The sequence below is a fragment of the Panulirus ornatus genome, chromosome 25 (assembly GCF_036320965.1).
Source record: "Panulirus ornatus isolate Po-2019 chromosome 25, ASM3632096v1, whole genome shotgun sequence".
NCBI lineage: Eukaryota > Metazoa > Arthropoda > Malacostraca > Decapoda > Palinuridae > Panulirus > Panulirus ornatus.
The window spans coordinates 15,905,485-15,928,865 of NC_092248.1; the positions used below are offsets into that span (position 1 = coordinate 15,905,485).

Here is a 23,381-nt window from a genome sequence, read left to right on the forward strand (position 1 = left end):
GGAGTCATGTGGTATACAGGGGTTGACGTGCTGTCAGTGGATTGAAGCAAGGCATGTGAAGCGTCTGGGGTAAACCATGGAAAGCTGTGTAGGTATGTATATTTGCGTGTGTGGACGTGTGTATGTACATGTGTATGGGGGGGGGGGTTGGGCCATTTCTTTCGTCTGTTTCCTTGCGCTACCTCGCAAACGCGGGAGACAGCGACAAAGTATAAAAAAAAAAAAAAAAAAAAAAATATATATATATATAAATATATATATAAATATATATATATATATATATATATATATATATATATATATATATATATATATATATATATATATATATATATATATATATATATATATATATATATATATATATATATATATATATATATATATGTGTGTACATTGAGATGTATAGGTATGTATATTTGCGTGTGTGGACGTGTATGTATATACATGTGTATGGGGGCGGGTTGGGCCATTTCTTTCGTGTTTCCTTGCGCTACCTCGCAAACGCGGGAGACAGCGACAAAGTATAAAAAAAAAAAAAAAAAAAAAAAAAAAAATATATATATATATATTCATATTCTTCGCTATTTCCCGCCCTAGCGAGGTTGCGTTAAGAACAGATGACTGAGCGTGTTAGTATGTGTGTGTCTGTGTTTGTGTCACTTTACCAACACTCTTATTATCATGGATACTTCTGTTGCCTCTGTTGCTTCTTGGGTAACTGCAGTTACTAGAAATACACATAATTGTGTTACTACTGAGACCTCTTTTCATGATGACTACCATTGCATTTCCTACTTTTTCTATTGTTACTGATACCAGCAATGCTTTTATCATTGTTACTACTACTGCCACTACCACTACTACTGCTACCACTACTTTTACTACGACTACTAGTACTACTACTACTGCTGTTTCTATTACTTTTACTACTTTTGCTATCCTTCTACCACTACGACTACTACTACTACTTTACTATTCTACTCCTACTACAGTTACTTTACTATTCTACTACTAATACTACTACCACCACTGCTACTACCACTACACTCTAATACAATTCTCTGGTCAACTAGCCTTTTCTTAATCATCTTCCATCGCTGGTACAAAGCAATCGTTACTCTATTAATTTTCTAAATCATCCTCATAGATACTAACCTTATGAATCTGCTTTTTGTTGCTTTCATTTGTTCTTGAATATTTTCTTTCACATTTCGAGCATTACACGTCGATTCTCTTCCCTCCAAGGGATCCTCAACAAGATTAACTTGCATAAAGAGTTATAAGAAAGCAACCGAACCCGATCTGTGAGGGTGAAAATGGAGGATTAATAAGGTAAAAGGTGGGATCAGTGATGTTCAGGAGTCCAGTAAAGCAAAGCGCAAGGTGAGCAGAAAGGAAGGTTATCACGATGAGAGGAGCATGTATAAATCATACGTGTTACTGAAGTAACCACTTGTGCATCAGGCAAGTACTGAAGTTAAGTAACCACTTGTGCATTAGGCAAGTACTGAAGTTAAGTAACCACTTGTGCATTAGGCAAGTACTGAAGTTAAGTAACCACTTGTGCATCAGGCAAGTACTGAAGTTAAGTAACCACTTGTGCATCAGGCAAGTACTGAAGTTAAGTAACCACTTGTGCATCAGGCAAGTACTGAAGTTAAGTAACCACTTGTGCATCAGGCAAGTACTGAAGTTAAGTAACCACTTGTGCATCAGGCAAGTACTGAAGTTAAGTAACCACTTGTGCATCAGGCAAGTACTGAAGTTAAGTAACCACTTGTGCATCAGGCAAGTACTGAAGTTAAGTAACCACTTGTGCATCAGGCAAGTACTGAAGTTAAGTAACCACTTGTGCATCAGGCAAGTACTGAAGTTAAGTAACCACTTGTGCATCAGGCAAGTACTGAAGTTAAGTAACCACTTGTGCATCAGGCAAGTACTGAAGTTAAGTAACCACTTGTGCATCAGGCAAGTACTGAAGTTAAGTAACCACTTGTGCATCAGGCAAGTACTGAAGTTAAGTAACCACTTGTGCATCAGGCAAGTACTGAAGTTAAGTAACCACTTGTGCATCAGGCAAGTACTGAAGTTAAGTAACCACTTGTGCATCAGGCAAGTACTGAAGTTAAGTAACCACTTGTGCATCAGGCAAGTACTGAAGTTAAGTAACCACTTGTGCATCAGGCAAGTACTGAAGTTTGAAATGAGACAGGTGTAAGAAACTAATAGATTTCAGTGTCTTTGATATGCCGCAACGCTACGGTAGTCGTCTCCATAATGAGATCCTAGAGACCATTAACTTCCGGTGGGAGATTCCCTTATCCAACGGAGCATGCGTTTCCACCCTGTAATCACTATGCTTTCCAGACAGTATGAGCCTAATAACCGTGTCCTGGGGATCCCCACCCACGTACCTCCCCGAAGGACACATAATGTGGTCCTCACCTGTCTGGAATTCCCTCAGCTAGGTAGATGCCATCGTCTCCACTTCTCATGTTTTATCTGATATCTTGTCCCAAGTTATTTCCGTGTCTGTGTAGAATTTTGCGCTTATCTGCCATTCTAAGAATAAACCACAGACGGCTTTTAGCGAATGGCACTGTTGTGAAGTTGATTATTGTAACAGGTGGTGTGTCAATCCCAGAGCGCTATAGCCTATATATGGAGGACTCCTTGTGGTTCAAGCTGCAGTCATTCGGCAGGTGAAGACAGCATCGACAACAAACCGCCTAGATGTCTCAAGCAAACTCCATCAAAATGATCAGGTAAGATGCACAACCTATTTCCTTACCTGCGCATAATGAGATACTGACCGTCAAAACTACCTATTTGTGTATGTAAAGCGACAAATACTTCATGCTTATAAACACGTGATCACGAGTTTGGTAAACAGAGAAGAGGTAGTGAAAGTTTTGCAGAGGATGAAAGCCGGTAAGGCGGCGGGTTTGGAGGGTATTGCAGTGGAATTTATTTAAAAAAGGGGGTGACTGTGTTGTTGACTGGTTGGTAAGGCTATTCAATGTACGTATGAATCATGGCGAAGTACCTGAGGATTGGCAGAATGCATGCATAGTGCCATTGAGCAAAAGCAAAGGGGATAAAGGTGTGTTCAAAAAACAGAGGAATAAGTTTGTTCAGTATTCTTAGGAATTTACAGAGAAGGATATTGATTGAGAGGGGAAAGGAATGTACAGAGCATCAGATTGGGGAAGAGTAGTGTGGTTTAAGAAGTGGTGGGGGATGTGTAGATCAGGTGTTTGCTTTGAAGATTGTATTTGAGAAATACCTAGAAAAACAGACGGATTTGTATGTAGCATTTATGGATTTGGAGGAGCCATATGACAGGGTTGATAGAGATTCTTTGTGGAAGCTTTCAGGAGTATATTGTATGGGAGGAGTGAAAAGTTTTCACCAAGTATGTAAGGCATGTGTGCGATTAGGAAGAGAGGAAAGTGATTGGTTCCTAGTGAATGTCAGTTTACAGCAGGGGTATGTGATGTCTCCATGTTGTTTAATTTGTTTATGGATGGGTTCGTTAGAGAAGTGAATGCAAGAGTTTTGGAGAGAGGGGCAAGTATGCATTCTGTTGTGGATGAGAGGGCTTGGGAAGGGAGTCAGTTGTTGTTCGTTGATGATACAGCACTTGTGCCTGATTCTGGTGAGAAACTGCAGAGGATGGTGACTGAGTTTGGTAAAGTGTGTGAAAGGAGAAAGTTAAGAGTAAATGTGAATAAGAGCAAGGTAGGGGTGAAAGACGAGTTAATTGGAAGGTAAGTTTAAAAGGAGAAAAACTGGAGGAAGTGAAGTGTTTTAGATATCTGAGAGTGGATTTAGCAGCAGATGGAACCGTGGAAGCGGAGGTGAGTCACAGGGTGGGGGAGGGGACGAAGGTTCTGGGAGCGTTGAAAATTGTGTGGAAGGCGTGAACGTTATCTCGGAGAGCAAAAATGGCTATGTTTGAAGGAATGGTGGTTCCAACAATGTTATATGGTTGCAAAGCTTGGGCTTTTTGATATGGTTGTGCGGAGGAGGGTGGATGTGTTGGAAATAAAATTTTTGAGGACAATATGTGGTTTGAGGTGGTTTGATCAAGTAATGAGAAGGTAAGAGTAATGTGTGGTAGTAAAAAGAGTATGGTTGAGAGAGAACAGGGCGTGTTGAAATCACTTTGGACACGGAGAGAATGAGTGATGAAAGATTGACAAAGAGATATATGTGTCAGAGGTTGAGGGAAGAAGGAGAAGCGAGAGACCAATCTGGAGGTGGAAGGATGGAGCGAAAAAAGCTTTGAGCGGTCGGGGCCTGAACATACAGAAGGGTGAAAGGAAGGCAAGGAATAGAGTAAATTGGAAAGATCTGATATACCGGGGTCGACGTGCTGTCATTGGATTGAACCAGGGCATGTGAAGCGTCTGGGGTAAACCATGAAAGGTCAGTGGGGCCTGGATGTGGAAAGGGAGCTGTGGTTTCGGTGCATTATTACATGACAGCTAGAGACTGAGTGTGAACGAATATGGACTTTTTATCTTTTCCTGGCGTTACGTCGCAGAACGGTGGAGTGGTGATGCTGTTTTCTGTGCGGCGGGATGGCCACCTAAATGAATGAATGCAGCAAGTATGAATATGTACATGTGTATATATGTATATATCTGTGTATGTATATGTAAGTATAAGTTGAAAAGTATAGGTATGTATATGTGCGTGTATGGGCGTTTATGCATAAATATGTGCATGAGAGGGTTGGGCAATACTTCGTCTGTTTCCTTGCGCTACCTTGCTGACACGGGAAACAGCGATTAAGTATAATGGTGGGAGTATATGATAGACTGTAAGAAAGTAAACTCTAGATTGATATGGGTAAAACTGAAAGTTGATGGAGAGAGATGGGTGATTATTGGTGCATATGCACCTGGGCATGAGAAGAAAGATCATGAGAGGCAAGTGTTTTGGGAGCAGCTGAATGAATGTGTTAGTGGTTTTGATGCACGAGACCGGGTTATAGTGATGGGTGATTTGAATGCAAAGGTGAGTAATGTGGCAGTTGAGGGAATAATTGGTATACATGGGATGTTCAGTGTTGTAAATGGAAATGGTGAGGAGCTTGTAGATTTATGTGCTGAAAAAGGACTGGTGATTAGGAATACCTGGTTTAAAAAGAGAGATATACATAAGTATACGTATGTAAGTAGGGGAGATGGCCAGAGAGCGTTATTGGATTACGTGTTAATTGATAGGCGCGCGAAAGATAGACTTTTGGATGTTAATGTGCTGAGAGGTGCAACTGGAGGGATGTTTGATCATTAACTTGTGGAGGCGAAGGTGAAGATCTGTAAAGGTTTTCAGAAAAGAAGAGAGAATGTTGGGGTGAAGAGAGTGGTGAGAGTAAGTGAGCTTGGGAAGGAGACTTGTGTGAGGAAGTACCAGGAGAGACTGAGTACAGAATGGATAAAGGTGAGAACAAAGGAGGTAAGGGGAGTGGGGGAGGATTGGAATGTATTTAGGGAAGCAGTGATGGCTTGCGCAAAAGATGTTTGCGGCATGAGAAGAGTGGGAGGTGGGCAGATTAGAAAGGGTAGTGAGTGGTGGGATGAAGAAGTAAGATTATTAGTGGAAGAGAAGAGAGAGGCATTTGGACGATTTTTGCAGGGAAATAATGCAAATGAGTGGGAGATGTATAAAAGAAAGAGGCAGGAGGTCAAAAGAAAGGTGCATGAGGTGAAAAAGAGGGTAAATGAGCGTTGGGGTGAGAGAGTATCATTAAATTTTAGGGAGAATAAAAAGATGTTTTGGAAGGAGGTAAATAAAGTGCGTAAGACAAGGGAACAAATGGGAACTTCAGTGAAAGGGGGCTGATGGGGAGGTGATAACAAGTAGTGGTGATGTGAGAAGGAGATGGAGTGAGTATCTTTAAGGTTTGTTGAATGTGTTTGATGATAGAGTGGCAGATACAGGGTGTTTTGGTCGAAGTGGTGTGCAAGGTGAGAGGGTTATGGAGAATGATTTGGTAAACAGAGAAGAAGTAGTAAAAGCTTTGCGGAAGATGAAAGCCGGCAAGGCAGAGGGTTTGGATGGTATTGCTGTGGAATTTATTAAAAAAGGGGGTGACTGTATTGTTGACTGGTTGGTAAGGTTATTTAATGTATGTATGATTTATGGTGAGGTGCCTGAGGATTGGCGAAATGCTTGCATAGTGCTATTGTACAGAGGAAAAGGGGACAAAGGTGAGTGCTGAAATTACAGAGGTATAAGTTTGTTGAGTATTCCTGGGAAATTATATGGGAGGGTATTGATTGAGAGGGTGAAGGCATGTACCGAGCTTCAGATTGGGGAAGAGCATTGTGGGTTCAGAAGTGGTAGAGGATGTGTGGATCAGGTGTTTGCATTGAAGAATGTATGTGAGAAATACTTAGAAAAGCAAATGGACTTGTTTGTAGCATTTATGGATCTGGAGAAGGCATATGATAGAGTTGATAGAGAGGCCCTGTGGAAGGTATTAAGAATATATGGTGTGGGAGGCAAGTTGTTAGAAGAAGTGAAAAGTTTTTATCGACTATGTAAGGCATGTGTACGTGTTGGAAGAGAAGAAAGTGATTGGTTCTCAGTGAATGTAGGTTTGCGGCAGGGGTGTGTGATGTCTGCATGGTTGTTTAATTTGTTTATGGATGGGGTTGTTAGGGAGGTGAATGCAAGAGTTTTGGAAAGAGGGGAAAGTATGCAGTCTGTTGTGGATGAGAGAGCTTGGGAAGTGAGTCAGTTGTTGTTTGCTGATGATACAGCGCTGGTGGCTGATTCATGTGAGGAACTGCAGAATCTGGTGACTGAGTTTGGTAAAGTGTTTGAAAGAAGAAAGCTGAAAGTAAATGTGAATAAGATCAAGGTTATTAGGTACAGTAGGGTTGAGGGACAAGTCAATTGGGAGGTAAGTGTGAATGGAGAAAAACTGGAGGAAGTGAAGTGTTTTAGATATCTGGGAGTGGATCTGGCAGCGGATGGAACCATGGAAGCGGAAGTGAATCAAAGAGTGGGGGAGGGGTCGAAAGTTCTGGGAGCCATGAAGAGTGTGCGAAAGTCGAGACAATTATCTCGGAGAGAAAAATGGGTATGTTTGAAGGAATAGTGGTTCGAACAATGTTGTATGGTTGCGAGGCGTAGGCTATGGATAGAGTTGTGCGCAGGAGGATAGATGTGCTGGAAATGAGATGTTTGAGGACAATATGTACTGTGAGGTGGTTTGATCGAGTAAGTAATAATAGGGCAAGTGAGATGTGTGGTAATAAAAAGAGTGTGGCTGAGAGAGCAGAAGAGGGTGTTTTAAATTGGTTTGGTCGCATGGAGAGAATGAGTGTGGAAAAATTGTCAAAGGGGATATATGTGTCAGAGGTGGAGGGAACGAGGAGAAGAGGGAGACCAAATTGGAGGTGGAAAGATGGAGTGAAAAACATTTTGAGTGATCGGGGCCTGAACATACAGGAGGGTGAAAGGCGTGCAAGGAATAGAGTGAATTGGAACGATGTGTTATACCGGGGTCGACGTGCTGTCAATGTATTGAACCAGGGCATGTGAAGCGTCTGGGGTAAACCATGGAAAGTTCTGTGGAGCCTGGATGTGGAAAGGGAGCTGTGGTTTCGGTGCATTATTACATGACAGCTAGAGACTGAGTGTGAACGAATTAGTGCCTTTGTTATGTTTTCCTAGCGCTAACTCGCACACATGAGGGGGAGGGGTTTTTTTATTTCATGTGTGGCGAGGTGGCGATGGGAATGAATAAAGGCATACAGTATGAATGTACATGTGTATATATATGTATATGTCTTTGTGTGTATATATATATGTATACGTTGAGATGTATAGGTATGTATATTTGCGTGTGTGGACGTGTATGCACATACATGTGTATGTGGGTGGGTTGGGCCATTCTTTCGTCTGTTTCTTTGCGCTACCTTGCTAACCCGGGAGACAGCGAGAAAGCAAAATAAAATATGATAATAATAATAATGATAATAATAATAATAATAATAATATATATATATATATATATATATATATATATATATATATATATATATATATATATATATATATATATATATATATATATATATAATATATATATATATATATATATATATATATATATATATATATATATATATATATATATATATATATATATATATATATATATATATATATTCATATATATATATTTATTATTTATTTTGTTTTGTCGCTGTTTACCGCTTTTGCGAGGTAGCGCAAGGAAACAGACGAAAGAAATGGCCCAACCCACCCCCATACATAATGTATATGATTCAATCCACTGACAGCACGTCAACCGCGGTATACCACATCGATCCAATTTACTCTATTCCTTGCCCTCCTTTCACCCTCCTGCATGTTCAGGCCCCGATCACACAAAATCTTTTTCACTCCATCTTTCCACCTCCAATTTGGTCTCCCACTTCTCCTCGTTCCCTCCACCTCTGACACATATATCCTCTTGGTCAATCTTTCCCCACTCATCCTCTCCATGTGACCAAACTATTTCAAAACACCCTCTTCTGCTCTCTCAACCACACTCTTTTTATTTCCACACATCTCTCTCACCCTTACATTACTTACTCGATCAAACCACCTCACACCACATATTGTCCTCAAACATCTCATTTCCAGCATATCCACCCTCCTGCGCACAACTCTATCCATAGCCCACGCCTCGCAACCATACAACATTGTTGGAACCACTATTCCTTCAAACATACCCATTTTTGCTTTCCGAGATAATGTTCTCGACTTCCGAACATTCTACAAGGCTCCAAGAATTTTCGCCCCCTCCCCCACCCTATGAATCACTTCCGCTTCCATGGTTCCATCCGCTGCCAGATCCACTCCCAGATATCTAAAACACTTTACTTCCTCCAGTTTTTCTCCATTCAAACTTACCTCCCAATTGACTTGACCCTCAACCCTACTGTATCGAATAACCTTGCTCTTATTCACATTTACTCTTAACTTTCTTCTTTCACACACTTTACCAAACTCAGTCACCAGCTTCTGCAGTTTCTTACATGAATCAGCCACCAGCGCTGTATCACCAGCGAACAACAACTGACTCACTTCCCATGCTCTCTCATCCACAACAGACTTCATACTTGCCCCTCTTTCCAAAACTCTTGCATTTACCTCCCTAACAACCCCATCCATAAACAAATTAAACAACCATGGAGACATCACACACCCCTGCCGCAAACCTACATTCACTGGGAACCAATCACTTTCCTCTCTTCCTACACATACATATGCCTTACATCCTCGATAAAAACTTTTCACTGCTTCTAACAACTTGCCTCCCACACCATATATTATTAAAACCTTCCACAGAGCATCTCTATCAACTCTATCATATGCCTTCTCCAGATCCATAAATGCTACATACAAATCCATTTTCTTTTCTAAGTATTTCTCACATACATTCTTCAAAGCAAACACCTGATCCACACATCCTCTATCACTTCTGAAACCACACTGCTCTTCCCCAATCTGATGCTCTGTACACGCCTTCACCCTCTCAATCAATACCCTCCTATACAATTTACTAGGGATACTCAGCAAACTTATACCTCTGTAATTTGAGCACTCACTCTTATCCCCTTATTCACCTCAGGCACATCACCATGAGTCATACATACATAAAAAAACCTTACCAACCACCAACAATACAAGTCACCCCCTTTTTTAATAATTCCCACTGCAATACCATCCAAACCCTGCCAATTGCCGGCTTTCATCTTCCCAAAGCTTTTACTACTCTTCTCTGTTTTACCAAATCATTTTCCCTAACCTCTCTCACTTGCACACACCGGACTCGACCAAAACACCTATATCTGCACTCTATCATCAAACACATTCAACAAACCTAAAAATACGCACTCCCTCTCCTCTCACATCACCACTACTTGTTGAACACCTCCCCATATTGCGCCTTCCATGAAAGTTCACCATTTGCTCGCCTAGTCTTACGCACTTTAATTTACCTCCTTCCAGAACATCTTTTTAATCTCCCTAAAATATAATGATACACTCATCACCTCCAACTCTCATTAGCACTTTTTTTTCACCTCTTGCACCTTCTTCTTGACCTCCCCTGTCTCATTCTTTACACTTATTTGGTAAAGTGTGTGAAAGAAGAAAGTTAAGAGTAAATGTGAATAAGAGCAAGGTTATTAGGTACAGTAGGGTTGAGGGTCGAGGCAATTGGGAGGTAAGTTTGAATGGAGAAAAACTTGAGGAAGTAAAGTGTTTTAGATATCTGGGAGTGGATCTGGCAGCGGATGGAACCATGGAAGCGGAAGTGGATCATAGGGTGGGGGAGGGGGCGAAAATCCTGGGAGCCTTGAAGAATGTGTGGAAGTCGAGAACATTATCTCGGAAAGCAAAAATGGGTATGTTTGAAGGAATAGTGGTTCCAACAATGTTGTATGGTTGCGAGGCGTGGGCTATGGATAGAGTTGTGCGCAGGAGGATGGATGTGCTGGAAATGAGATGTTTGAGGACAATGTGTGGTGTGAGGTGGTTTGATCGAGTGAGTAACGTAAGGGTAAGAGAGATGTGTGGAAATAAAAAGAGCGTGGTTGAGAGAGCAGAAGAGGGTGTTTTGAAGTGGTTTGGGCACATGGAGAGGATGAGTGAGGAAAGATTGACCAAGAGGATATATGTGTCGGAGGTGGAGGGAGCAAGGAGAAGAGGGAGACCAAATTGGAGGTGGAAAGATGGAGTGAAAAAGATTTTGTGTGATCGGGGCCTGAACATGCAGGAGGGTGAAAGGAGGGCAAGGAATAGAGTGAATTGGAGCGATGTGGTATACCGGGGTTGACGTGCTGTCAGTGGATTGAATCAAGGCATGTGAAGCGTTTGGGTAAACCATGGAAAGCTGTGTAGGTATGTATATTTGCGTGTGTGGACGTATGTATATACATGTGTATGGGGGGGTTGGGCCATTTCTTTCGTCTGTTTCCTTGCGCTACCTCGCAAACGCGGGAGACAGCGACAAAGTATAAAAAAAAAAAAAAAAAAATATATATATATATATATATATATATATATGCACATATATATTTATCTATTTATTTTGCTTTGCCGCTGTCTTCCGCGTTAGCGAGGTAGCACAAGGGAACAGACGAAAGAATGGCCCAATCCACCCACATGCACATGTATATTCATACATATCCACACACGCAATATTTACATACCTATACATGTCAACGTATACATATATATATATATATATATATATATGTATATACACATACAGACATATACATATATACACTTGCACATAATTCATACTGTCTGCCATTATTCATTCCCAACGCCATCCCGCCACACATGATAATAACCACCCCCTTCCCCCAAATGTGCGCGAGGTAGCGCTAGGAAAGGACAACAAAGCCCCTTTCGTTCACATTCTGTCTCTAGCTGTCATGTAATAATGCATCGAAACCACAGCTCCCTTTCCACATCCAGATCCCAAAGAACTTCCCATGGTTTACCCCAGACGCTTCACATGCCCTGGTTCAATACATTGACAGCACGTCGACCCCGGTATACCACATCGTTCCAATTCGCTCTATTCCTTGCACGCCTTTCACTCTCCTGCATGTTCAGGCCCCGATCGCTTAAAATTTTTTTTACTTCATCTTTCCAACTTCAATTTGGTCTCCCACGTCTCGTTCCCTCCACCTCTGACACATATATCCTCTTTGTCAATCTTTCCTCACTCATTCTCTCCATGTAACCAAAGCATTTCAACACACACTCCTCTGCTCTCTCAACCACACTCTTTTTATTACCACACATCTCACTTACCGTATTATTACTTACTCGATCAAACCACCTCACAGCACATATTGTCCTCAAACATCTCATTTCCAGCACATCCACCCTCCTCCGCACAACTCTATCCATAGCCCACGCCTCGCAACTATATAACATTTTTGGTACCAATTGTCCTTGAAAATTACCCATTTTTGCTTTCCGAGATAATTGTCTCGACTTCCACACATTCTTGAAGGCTCCCAGAACTTTCGCCCCCTCTCCCACCATATGATTCACTTCCGCTTTCATGGTTCCATCCGCTGCCAAATCCACTACCAGATATCTAAAACGCTTCACTTCCTCCAGTTTTTCTCCATTCAAACTTACCTCCCAAATGACTTTTCTCTCAACTGTCCTGTACCTAATAACCTTGCTCTTATTCACATTTACTCTCAGCTTTCTTCTTTCACACATTTTACCAAACTCAGTCACCAGCTTCTGCAGTTTCTCACATGAATCAGCCACCAGCGCTGTATCATCAGCGAACAACAACTGACTCACTTCCCAAGCTCTTTCATCCACAACAGACTGCATATTTGCCCCTCTTTCCAAAACTCTTGCATTCATCTCCCTAACAACCCCATCCATAAACAAATTAAACAACCATGGAGACATTACACACCCAAGCCGCGAACCTACATTCACTGAGAACCAATCACTTTCCTCTCTTCTTACATCCTCGCATCCTCGTTAAAAACTTTTCACTGCTTCTAACAACTTGCCTCCCACACCATATATTCTTGATACCTTCCACAGAGCATCTCTATCAACTCTATCATATGCCTTCTCCAGATCCATAAGTGCTACATACAAATCTATTTGCTTTTCCAAGTATTTTTCACATGCATTCATCAAAGCAAACACCTGATCCACACATCCTCTACCACATCTGAAACCACACTGCTCTTCCCCAATCTGATACTCTGTATATTCCTTCACCCTCTCAATCAATACCCTCCCATATAATTTACCGGGAATACTCGACAAACCTATACCTCTGTAATTTGAGCACTCACTTTTATCTCCTTTGCCTTTGTAAAATGGCACTATGCAAGCATTTCGCCAATCCTCAGGCACCTCACCATGAGTCATACATATATCAAATAACCTTACCAACCAGTCAACTATACAGTCACCCCCTTTTTCTTAACAAATTCCACTGCAATACCATCCAAACCCGCTGCCTTGCCGGCTTTCATCTTCCGCAAAGCTTTTACTACCTCTTCTCTGTTTACCAAATTATTTTCCCCTGACCCTCTCACTTTGTACACCACCTCGACCAAAATACCCTATATCTGACACTCTATCATCAAATACATTCAACAAACCTTCAAAATACTCACTCCATCTCCTTCTCATATTACCACTACTTATCATCACCTCCCTACTTGCCCCCTTCACTGAAGTTCCCATTTGGTCCTTTGTCTTACGCACCTTATTTCCCTCCTTCCAAAACATATTTTTATTCTCCCCAAAATTTGATGATACTCTCACACCCCAACTCTCATTTGCCCTCTTTTTCACCGCTTGGACCCTTCTCTTGACCTCCTGCCTCTTTCTTTTATACATCTCCCACTCATTTGCATTATTTCCCAGCAAAAATCGTCCAAATGCCTGTGTCTTCTCTTTCACTAATAATTTTACTTCTTCATTCCACCACTCACTACCCTTTCTAATATGCCCACCTCCCATGCTTCTCCTGCCACAAGCATCTTTTGCGCAAGCCATCACTGCTTCCCTAAATACATCCCATTCTTTCCCCACTCCCTTAACCTCCTTTGTTCTCACCTTTTTCCATTCTGTATTTAGTCTCTCCTGGTACTTCCTCACACATGTCTCCTTCCCAAGCTCACTTACTCTCACCACTGTCTTCACCCCAACATTCTCTCTCCTTTTCTGAAAACCCCTACAAATCCTCACCTTCGCCTCCACAAGACAATGATCAGACATCCCTCTAGTTGCACCTCTCAACACATCAACATCCAAAAGTCTCTTTCGCGCGCCTATCAATTAACACGTAATCCAATAACGATCTCTGGCCATCTCTCCTACTTACATACGTATACTTCTGCATATCTCTCTTTTTAAACCAGGTATTCCCAATCACCAGTCCTTTTTCAGCACACAAATCTACAAGCTCTTCACCATTTCCATTTACAACATTGAACACCCCATGTATACCAATTACTCCTTGAACTGCCACATTATTCACCTTTGCATTCAAATCACCCATCCCTATAACCCGGTCTTGTGCATCAAAACCACTAGCACACTCAATCAGCTGCTCCCAAAACACTTACCTCTCATGATCTTTCTTCTCATGCTCAGGTGCATATGCACCAATAATCACCCATCTCTCTCCATCAACTTTTTGTTTTACCCATATCAATCTAGAGTTTCCTTTCTTACACTCTATCACATACTCCCACAACTCCTGTTTCAGGAGTAGTTCTACTCCTTCCCTTCACTAACCCCTGACTTTACTCCCAAGACATTCCCAAACCACTCTTCCCCTTTACCCTTGAGCTTCGTTTCACTCAGAGCCAAAACATCCAGGTTACTTTCCTCAAACATACTACCTATCTCTCCTTTTTTCTTATCTTGGTTACATCCACACACCTTTAGGCACCCCAATCTGAGCCTTCGAGGAGGATGAGCACTCCCCGCGTGACTCCTTCTTCTGTTTTCCCTTTTAGAAAGTTAAAATACAAGGAGGGGAGGGTTTCTGGCCCCCCGCTCCCGTCCCCTTTGGTCGCCTTCTGCGACACGTGAGGAATGCGTGGGAAGTATTCTTTCTCCCCTATCCCCAGGGATATATATACATACATATATATATATATATAATATATATATATATATATATATATATATATATATATATATATATATATTTTTTTTTTTTTTTTTTTTTTTTTTTTTTCATACGATTCGCCATTTCCCGCATTTGCGAGGTAGCATTAAGAACAGAGGACTGGGCCTTAGAGGGAAAATCCTCACCTGGCCCCCTTCTCTGTTCCTTCTTTTGGAAAATTAAAAAAAAACGAGAGGGGAGGATTTCCAGCCACCCGCTCCCTCCCCTTTTAGTCGCCTTCTACGACACGCAGGGAATACGTGGGAAGTATTCTTTCTCCCCTATCCCCAGGGATAATATATATATATATATATATATATATATATATATATATATATATATATATATATATATGTATGTATATATATATATATATATATATATATATATATATATATATATATATATATATATATATATATATATATATATATATATATATATATATATATATATATATATATATATATATATATATATATATATATATATATATGTATATATATATATATCCAAAACTCTTGCATTCACCTCCCTAACAACCCCATCCATAAACAAATTAAACAACCATGGAGACATCACACACCCCTGCCGCAAACCTACATTCACTGAGTACCAATCACTTTCCTCTCTTCCTACACGTACACATGCCTTACATCCTCGATAAAAACTTTTCACTGCTTCTAACAACTTGCCTCCCACACCATATATTCTTAATACCTTCCACAGAGCATCTCTATCAACTCTATCATATGCCTTCTCCAGATCCATAAATGCTACATACAAATCCATTTGCTTTTCTAAGTATTTCTCACATACATTCTTCAAAGCAAACACCTGATCCACACATCCTCTACCGCTTCTGAAACCACACTGCTCTTCCCCAATCTGATGCTCTGTACATGCCTTCACCCTCTCAATCAATACCCTCCCATATAATTTACCAGGAATACTCAACAAACTTATACCTCTGTAATTTGAGCACTCACTCTTATCCCCTTTGCCTTTGTACAATGGCACTATGCACGCATTCCGCCAATCCTCAGGCACATCACCATGAGTCATACATACATTAAATAACCTTACCAACCAGCCAACAATACAGTCACCCCCTTTTTTAATAAATTCCACTGCAATACCATCCAAACCTGCTGCCTTGCCGGCTTTCATCTTCCGCAAAGCTTTTACTACCTCTTCTCTGTTTACCAAATCATTTTCCCTAACCCTCTCACTTTGCACACCACCTCGACCAAAACACCCTATATCTGCCACTCTATCATCAAACACATTCAACAAACCTTAAAAATACTCACTCCATCTCCTTCTCACATCACCACTACTTGTTATCACCTCCCCATTTGCGCCCTTCACTGAAGTTCCCATTTGCTCCCTTGTCTTACGCACTTTATTTACCTCCTTCCAGAACATCTTTTTATTCTCCCTAAAATTTAATGATACTCTCTCACCCCAACTCTCATTTGCCCTTTTTTTTCACCTCTTGCACCTTTCTCTTGACCTCCTGTCTCTTTCTTTTATACATCTCCCACTCAATTTCATTTTTTCCCTGCAAAAATCGTCCAAATGCCTCTCTCTTCTCTTTCACTAATACTCTTACTTCTTCATCCCACCACTCACTACCCTTTCTAATCAACCCATCTCCCACTCTTCTCATGCCACAAGCATCTTTTGCGCAATCCATCACTGATTCCCTAAATACATCCCATTCCTCCCCCACTCCCCTTACTTCCATTGTTCTCACCTTTTTCCAAGTATGAAAAGTATGAAGTCTGTTGGGGATGAGAGAGCTTGGGAAGTGAGTCAGTTGTTGTTCGCTGATGATACAGCGCTGGTGGCTGATTCATGTGAGAAACTGCAGAAGCTGGTGACTGAGTTTGGTAAAGTGTGTGAAAGAAGAAAGTTAAGAGTAAATGTGAATAAGAGCAAGGTTATTAGGTACAGTAGGGTTGAGGGTCAAGTCAATTGGGAGGTGAGTTTGAATGGAGAAAAACTGGAGAAAGTGAAGTGTTTTAGATATCTGGGAGTGGATCTGGCAGCGGATGGAACCATGGAAGCGGAAGTGGATCATAGGGTAGGGGAGGGGGCGAAAATTCTGGGGGCCTTGAAGAATGTGTGGAAGTCGAGAACATTATCTCGGAAATCAAAAATGGGTATGTTTGAAGGAATTGTGGTTCCAACAATGTTGTATGGTTGCGAGGCGTGGGCTATGGATAGAGTGGTGCGCAGGAGGATGGATGTGCTGGAAATGAGATGTTTGAGGACAATGTGTGGTGTGAGGTGGTTTGATCGAGTAAGTAACGTAAGGGTAAGAGAGATGTGTGGAAATAAAAAGAGCGTGGTTGAGAGAGCAGAAGAGGGTGTTTTGAAATGGTTTGGGCACATGGAGAGAATGAGTGAGGAAAGATTGACTAAGAGGATATATGTGTCGGAGGTGGAGGGAACGAGGAGAAGAGGGAGACCAAATTGGAGGTGGAAAGATGGAGTGAAGAAGATTTTGTGTGATCGGGGCCTGAACATGCAGGAGGGTGAAAGGAGGGCAAGGAATAGAGTGAATTGGAGCGATGTGGTATACCGGGGTTGACGTGCTGTCAGTGGATTGAATCAGGGCATGTGAAGCGTCTGGGGTAAACCATGGAAGGCTGTGTATGTATATTTGCGTGTGTGGACGTATGTATATACATGTGTAAGGGGGTGGGTTGGGCCATTTCTTTCGTCTGTTTCCTTGCGCTACCTCGCAAACGCGGGAGACAGCGACAAAGCAAAAGAAAAAAAAAAAAAAAAATATATATATATATATATATATATATATATATATATATATATATATATATATATATATATATATATATATATATATATAAATTTGCACTCCATCCTTCCATGTACAATTTGATGTCCCACTTGTTCATTTCACCTTCTTGTTAACCTTTCCGCACTCATTCCCTCAATATGTGCAAACTATTTCAAGAAAGCCTGTTCTGCTCTTTCAACCACACTCTTTTTTTACCACACATCTCTCTTACCCTTTCATTGCTTAATCGATTAAACCCCCTTTCAAAACATATAGTCCTCAACCATTTCATTTCGAACACATTCACCCTTCTCCGCACAACCCTATATATAGCCCACGCCTCAGAACCATATAACATCGTTGGAACCACTATTTCTTCAAACATACCCATTTTTGCTCTCCGATATAATGTTCTCGCCTTTCACACATTCTTCAACGCTCCCAGAACCTTTGCCCTCTCTCCCACCCTGTGATTCAATTCCGCTTCCATGGTTCCATCCGGTGATAAATCCACTCCCAGATATCTAAAACTTTTCACTTCCTCCAGTTTTTCTCCATTCAAATTTACCTCCTAATTAACTTGTCCCTCAACCCTACTGAACCTAATAACCTTGCTCTTATTCACATTTACTCTCAGCTTTCTTATTTTACACATTTTACGAAACTCAATCACCAATTTCTGCACTGTCTCACCCGAATCAGCCACCAGCGCTATATCATCAGCAAATAAGAACTGATTCACTTCCCAAGCCCTCTCATTCACAACAGTCTCCTATATGTTCCTCTCACCAAAACTCTTGCATTCACCTCCCTAACCACCACATCCATAAACATATCAAACAACTATGGAGACATCACGCACCCCTGCCGCAAATCGACATTTACTGGGAACCTATCACTTTCCTTTCTTCCTACTCGTACATATGTCTTACGTCCTTGGTAAAAACTTTTCACTGCTTCTGGTAACTTACCTCCTACACCATATAATCTTAATATTTTCCACAAAGTATCTCTATCAACCCTATCATATGCCTTCTCCAGATCCATAGATGCTACATACAAATCCATCTGTTTTTCTAAGTATTTCTCACATTCATTCTTTACACAAACACCTAATCCACACATCCCTACCACTTTTGACACCACTCTGCTCTTCCCCAATCTAATGCTCTGTACAAGCCTTAACCCTCTCAATCAATACCCTCCCTATAATTTCCTAGGAATACTCAACAAACTTATACCTCTGTAATTTGAACATTCACCTTTATCCCCTTTGCCTTTATACAAAGGCACTATGCATGCATTCCGCCAGTCCTGAGCCGCTTCACCTTGAACCATACATACATTAAATATCCTTATCAACCAATCAACAACATAGTCACCCCCTTTTTCTGATTTCTATTGCAATACCATCCAAGCCCGCCGCCTTGCCTGCTTTCATCTTCCACAAAGCTTTTACTACCTCTTCTCTGTTAACCAAACTGTTCTTTCTGACCCCTATCACCTCGCACACCACCTCGACCAAAACACCGTATATCTGCGACTCTGGCATCAAACACGTTCAACAAAAATTCAAAATACTCGCTCCATCTCCTTCTCACCTCACCACTACTTGTTATTACCTCCCCATTAGCCCCCTTCACCGATGTTCCCATTTGTTCTTACGCACTTTAATTATCTCCTTCAAAACATCTTTTTATTCTCCCTAAAGTATAATGACACTCTCACTCAGCTCTTAGTTGACCTCCTTTGCACCTCTTGCACCTTTCTCTTGACTTCCTGCCGATTTCTTTTATACATCTCCCAGTCATTTGCACTACCTCCCTGCAAAAATCGTCCAAATACCTCTCTCTTCTCTTTCACTAACAATCTTACTTCTTCATCCCACCACTCACTACCCTTTCTACTCTTCCCACCTCCTACATTTCTCATGCTACAAGCATCTTTTGGGCAAGCCATCACTGCTTCCCTAAATACATCCCATTATCCCATTCCTCCTCCACTCCTCTTACGTCATTTGCACTCAATCTCTCGTGGTATTTCTTCACACAAGTGTCCTTTCCAAGTTCACTTACTCTCACCACTCTCTTCACCCTAACATTCTCTCTTCTTTTCTGAAAACTTCTGCAAGTCTTCACCTTCGCCTCCACAAGATAATGATCAGACATCTCTCCAGCTGTCCCTCTCAGCACATCAACTTCCTAAAGTCTGTTTCACACGCCTATCAATTAACACTTAATCCAATAAGGCTCTCTGGCCATCTCTCCTACTCATATACGTATACTTATGTATATTTCATTTTAAACCAGGTATTCCCAATCACCGATCCTTTTTCAGCACACAAATCTTCAAGCTGTTTACCATTTCCATTTACAACACTGAACACCCCATGTACACCAATTATACCCACAACTGCCACATTATTCACCTTTGCATTCAAATCACTCATCACTATAACCTGGTCTCGTGCATCAAAACTACTAACACACTCACTCAGCTGCTCCCAAAACACTTGTCTTTCATGATCTTTCTTCTCATGACCAGGTGCACAGGCACCAATAATCACCCATCTCTCTCCATCCACTTTCAGTTTTACCCATATCAATCTAGAATTTAATTTCTTACACTGTTTCACATACTTCAGGAGTAGTGCTACTCCTTCCCTTTCTCTTGTCCTCTCACCAACCCATGACTTTACTCCCAGGATATTCTCAAACCACTCTTCCCCTTTACCCTTTAGCTTCGTTTCACTCAGAGCCAAAACATCCAGGTTCCTTTCCTCAAACCTACTACCTATCTCTCCTTTTTTCTCATCTTGGTTACATCCACACACATCTAGACACCTCAATCTCAGCCTTCGAGGAGGATGAGCACTCCTCGCATGACTTCTGTTTCTCCTTTTAGAAAGTTGAGTGATTCATGTTCGCCATTTCCTGCTTTAGGAAGGTGGTGTCAAGAAGAGAGGACTGAGCCGTAGAGTAAATAATCCTTACTTAGGCCCCTCTCCTGCTACTTCTTTTAGAAAAGTTAAAACTAGAGGGGAGAACTCTCAGCCCCACGCTGTGTGTGCGCGTTTTGTGTTCTGATAAAATGAAACATTTTCTCAATGCATTGATGTTTAATTTTCTTCTCTAATATTTCATATTACCCACTGGCTGATGATGTATCTGTTGTTAATACCATTACTGACCCCACTGTTATCACAGCATACAACCTGACACCTCACAGCCATTTACCATTTCTTTTTTCAGGATATGCCTGACGGTGGCGCTACTGATGGCGCTATTGTCGCTGACACATTCACAAGCAGCTACAGGCTACGGCGCTCCTCGGCCGGTACGTATCCTTTGGTGTTTGTGTGCTTCCATAATGCTCTTCATTATCTTATTCAGCCACTTGGTTAACTCTACATGTTTTAAGAGAGGATGTAGATGTCTTCGTAATTTTTCATATTCTCCAAGATGCCTATTGTGCTTGACAGCATTCAGGGTTACTTGATGTGTATATTCAGTAGGGTGAGCCGTCTCATATGATTATGCGATGATCTCAGGTGCATGGTCGATCTTAAGACACGTTCAAGCAACGAAGTGAGTGATATAATCCGGTATATTCATGCCGATGGCAGTGCCTTTTCTCGTGATGACGATCAAATTCCTTGAACTCAACCTTTTTTTTTTGTGGTATGTATATCTTGTTCAGAACCTCCTTCAGCCTACTGTATGATCATTTCCCTTATAGGTTTGTCCTACACATTATGTAACCAAAACTGTTGAGGTATCAAAATACGTCACGGCAACGACTTACCAGACGCACTACCAGACCGTGCACCAAACCAAGTACCTGACTCAGGTAAGACACACTTCACAGTTGTAACATTGTAAGATGGCTGTACGAACTTTTGGGTGCATGTTTTCGTTCTTATGTCAGTAACAACAACAGCGTTCAAGGATATCAAATTTGGATTAATATCTAAGTCACGAAGAGATTACCCAAAGCCTAAGCGTTAATCATATTATGCGTTGATATTTGAGTCATGTTGGTCTCACTATGCATTGTAATGTTCAAAATCCCATTTGTATCAGCACCTCTATCTCTGATTATAACACCATTCTCTTCACAGTACCAAACAAAGTATGTAACCAAGACTGATCTAGTGCCAACCTACATCACCAAGACTGAGTATTTAACAGATTACATAACGGAGACGGTACCAAGTTACACCACCAAGACTGTGAAAGAACCTGTTTACGTCACAAAACCTTGTGGTGAGTAAAAAATATAATTCTATGAAAAATCATTTACTTCAGCTGGCAGTCAGTCACATGATGTCTAAATGTCTGTTACAACAATGTCTATTGCTCTGTATCCGCAACTTATACGCAAATTTGTCATACATATTTGACGGTCTGGTTAGGACGAGTTGAGTTTCTAATGCCTCTCATGTATTACGTTTATCAACAGACTATGACAATTAAAGGATAAGGATAATTCAAAGACATCTAAGTAGTTCATTAATCACTTCTTTCTTTTTTAAAGGTTATGGTGGTGGCAGTAGTGGATCCGCTGGTGGCATAGACATTAGGCAAAGGACTTCTGGCGTTTCTACAGATGAGTGGGCTTGGTCAAACTGAAGCGGCGGCAACAGATAATTCTTTTGATTGAGATAAACGATATCTGAAACTAAATAAGAAATACTTAGAGAGCACAGTGATTAAGAAATGAAACAAACACTATTTACATTGGATAAGAGAAAAAGATGCGAATGAGGTAAGATAGAGAACAGGAGACAGTGCTGTAAGAAACACCCAGGACACAGGAAAATCAAAAAGAAACTCTCAGAACACAGGACAGACAAAGGGAAAAAGGACAGACTATAAGGAAACAAAAGACACAGGGCAAACAAAAAGAAACACCTAGGGCACAGAACAGACAAGAAGTATCCAAAACACAGGACAGACAAGAAGAAACATCCAAGACACAGGAGAGACAAGAAACAACATCCACGACATAGGACAAACAAGAAGAAACTTCCAAAACACAGAGCAGACAGGAAGAAACATCCAAGACACAGAACAAACATGAAGAAACACCCGAGACATAAGACAGATAAGAAACCATGCTGCGCAGAATAGCCAAATGAAGGACAGCTGAGTACCTAGGAGGAATTGGTGTGCTAAAAGTGAAGAGGACTCTGCTAATGTGTAAGCCAAACAACATATGTTATAAGGAGTATTCAAGAACCAGAATCTTATCAGACAGGCACTGTAACAGCCATTATGTACCTCGTATCCTTATGTGAAATTTGAAAGCATGTATCTAAAGTAACCTTACCACAGCTACAGCTATCTTAATTGTAGCATTAATTACGATGACTTCTGATTTCAACATTTTATGTTACTGTCTACATCATAGATAATGCATGTAAAAGATAAAGTTCATCTTTGGGAGTGGAAAAAAGAGACAAAAAATATCCGGAAACAGTAAGTTGTCAAGGATCATATCTTCACTGCATTATTATTCTCAAACTTTTTTTTCCACCAGACTGTCCATGTTTCATCAATATACATGTGAAACTGAATATGAAATGAAGCAATGAGGTATTCAATTATTTTCATGAAAGCCCATCCAAAAACTTATGAACACTCAGCAAGAAGTCGAGACCCTATATGTAAACAGATTATCCGGATTCAGTTCTCAAGTAATCATAATCTGGAATCAGTATTAACAATGATTTATCCACCCATCTATCTAGGCGGACAATCAATATTCCTACATCTTCAGCTGATAAAGCAGCTCTCTTTGAAAGCGTCTTGTATTCCTCTAGCTAAGAGGTGGATGGTTCAC

General features: G+C 41.0%; 1 protein-coding gene across 1 annotated transcript; it reads left to right on the top strand.

Annotated features, from left to right (window-relative positions):
• Positions 1–1,702: 1,702 nt before the first annotated feature.
• On the top strand, positions 1,703–23,142 carry LOC139757310 (uncharacterized). The gene is made up of 5 exons (XM_071677709.1): positions 1,703–2,768; positions 20,789–20,873; positions 21,276–21,386; positions 21,658–21,802; positions 22,074–23,142. Exons 1-5 carry the CDS (start codon positions 2,737–2,739, stop codon positions 22,166–22,168), a joined length of 468 nt encoding a protein of 155 aa, XP_071533810.1. The 5' UTR covers positions 1,703–2,736; the 3' UTR covers positions 22,169–23,142.
• Positions 23,143–23,381: the final 239 nt, after the last annotated feature.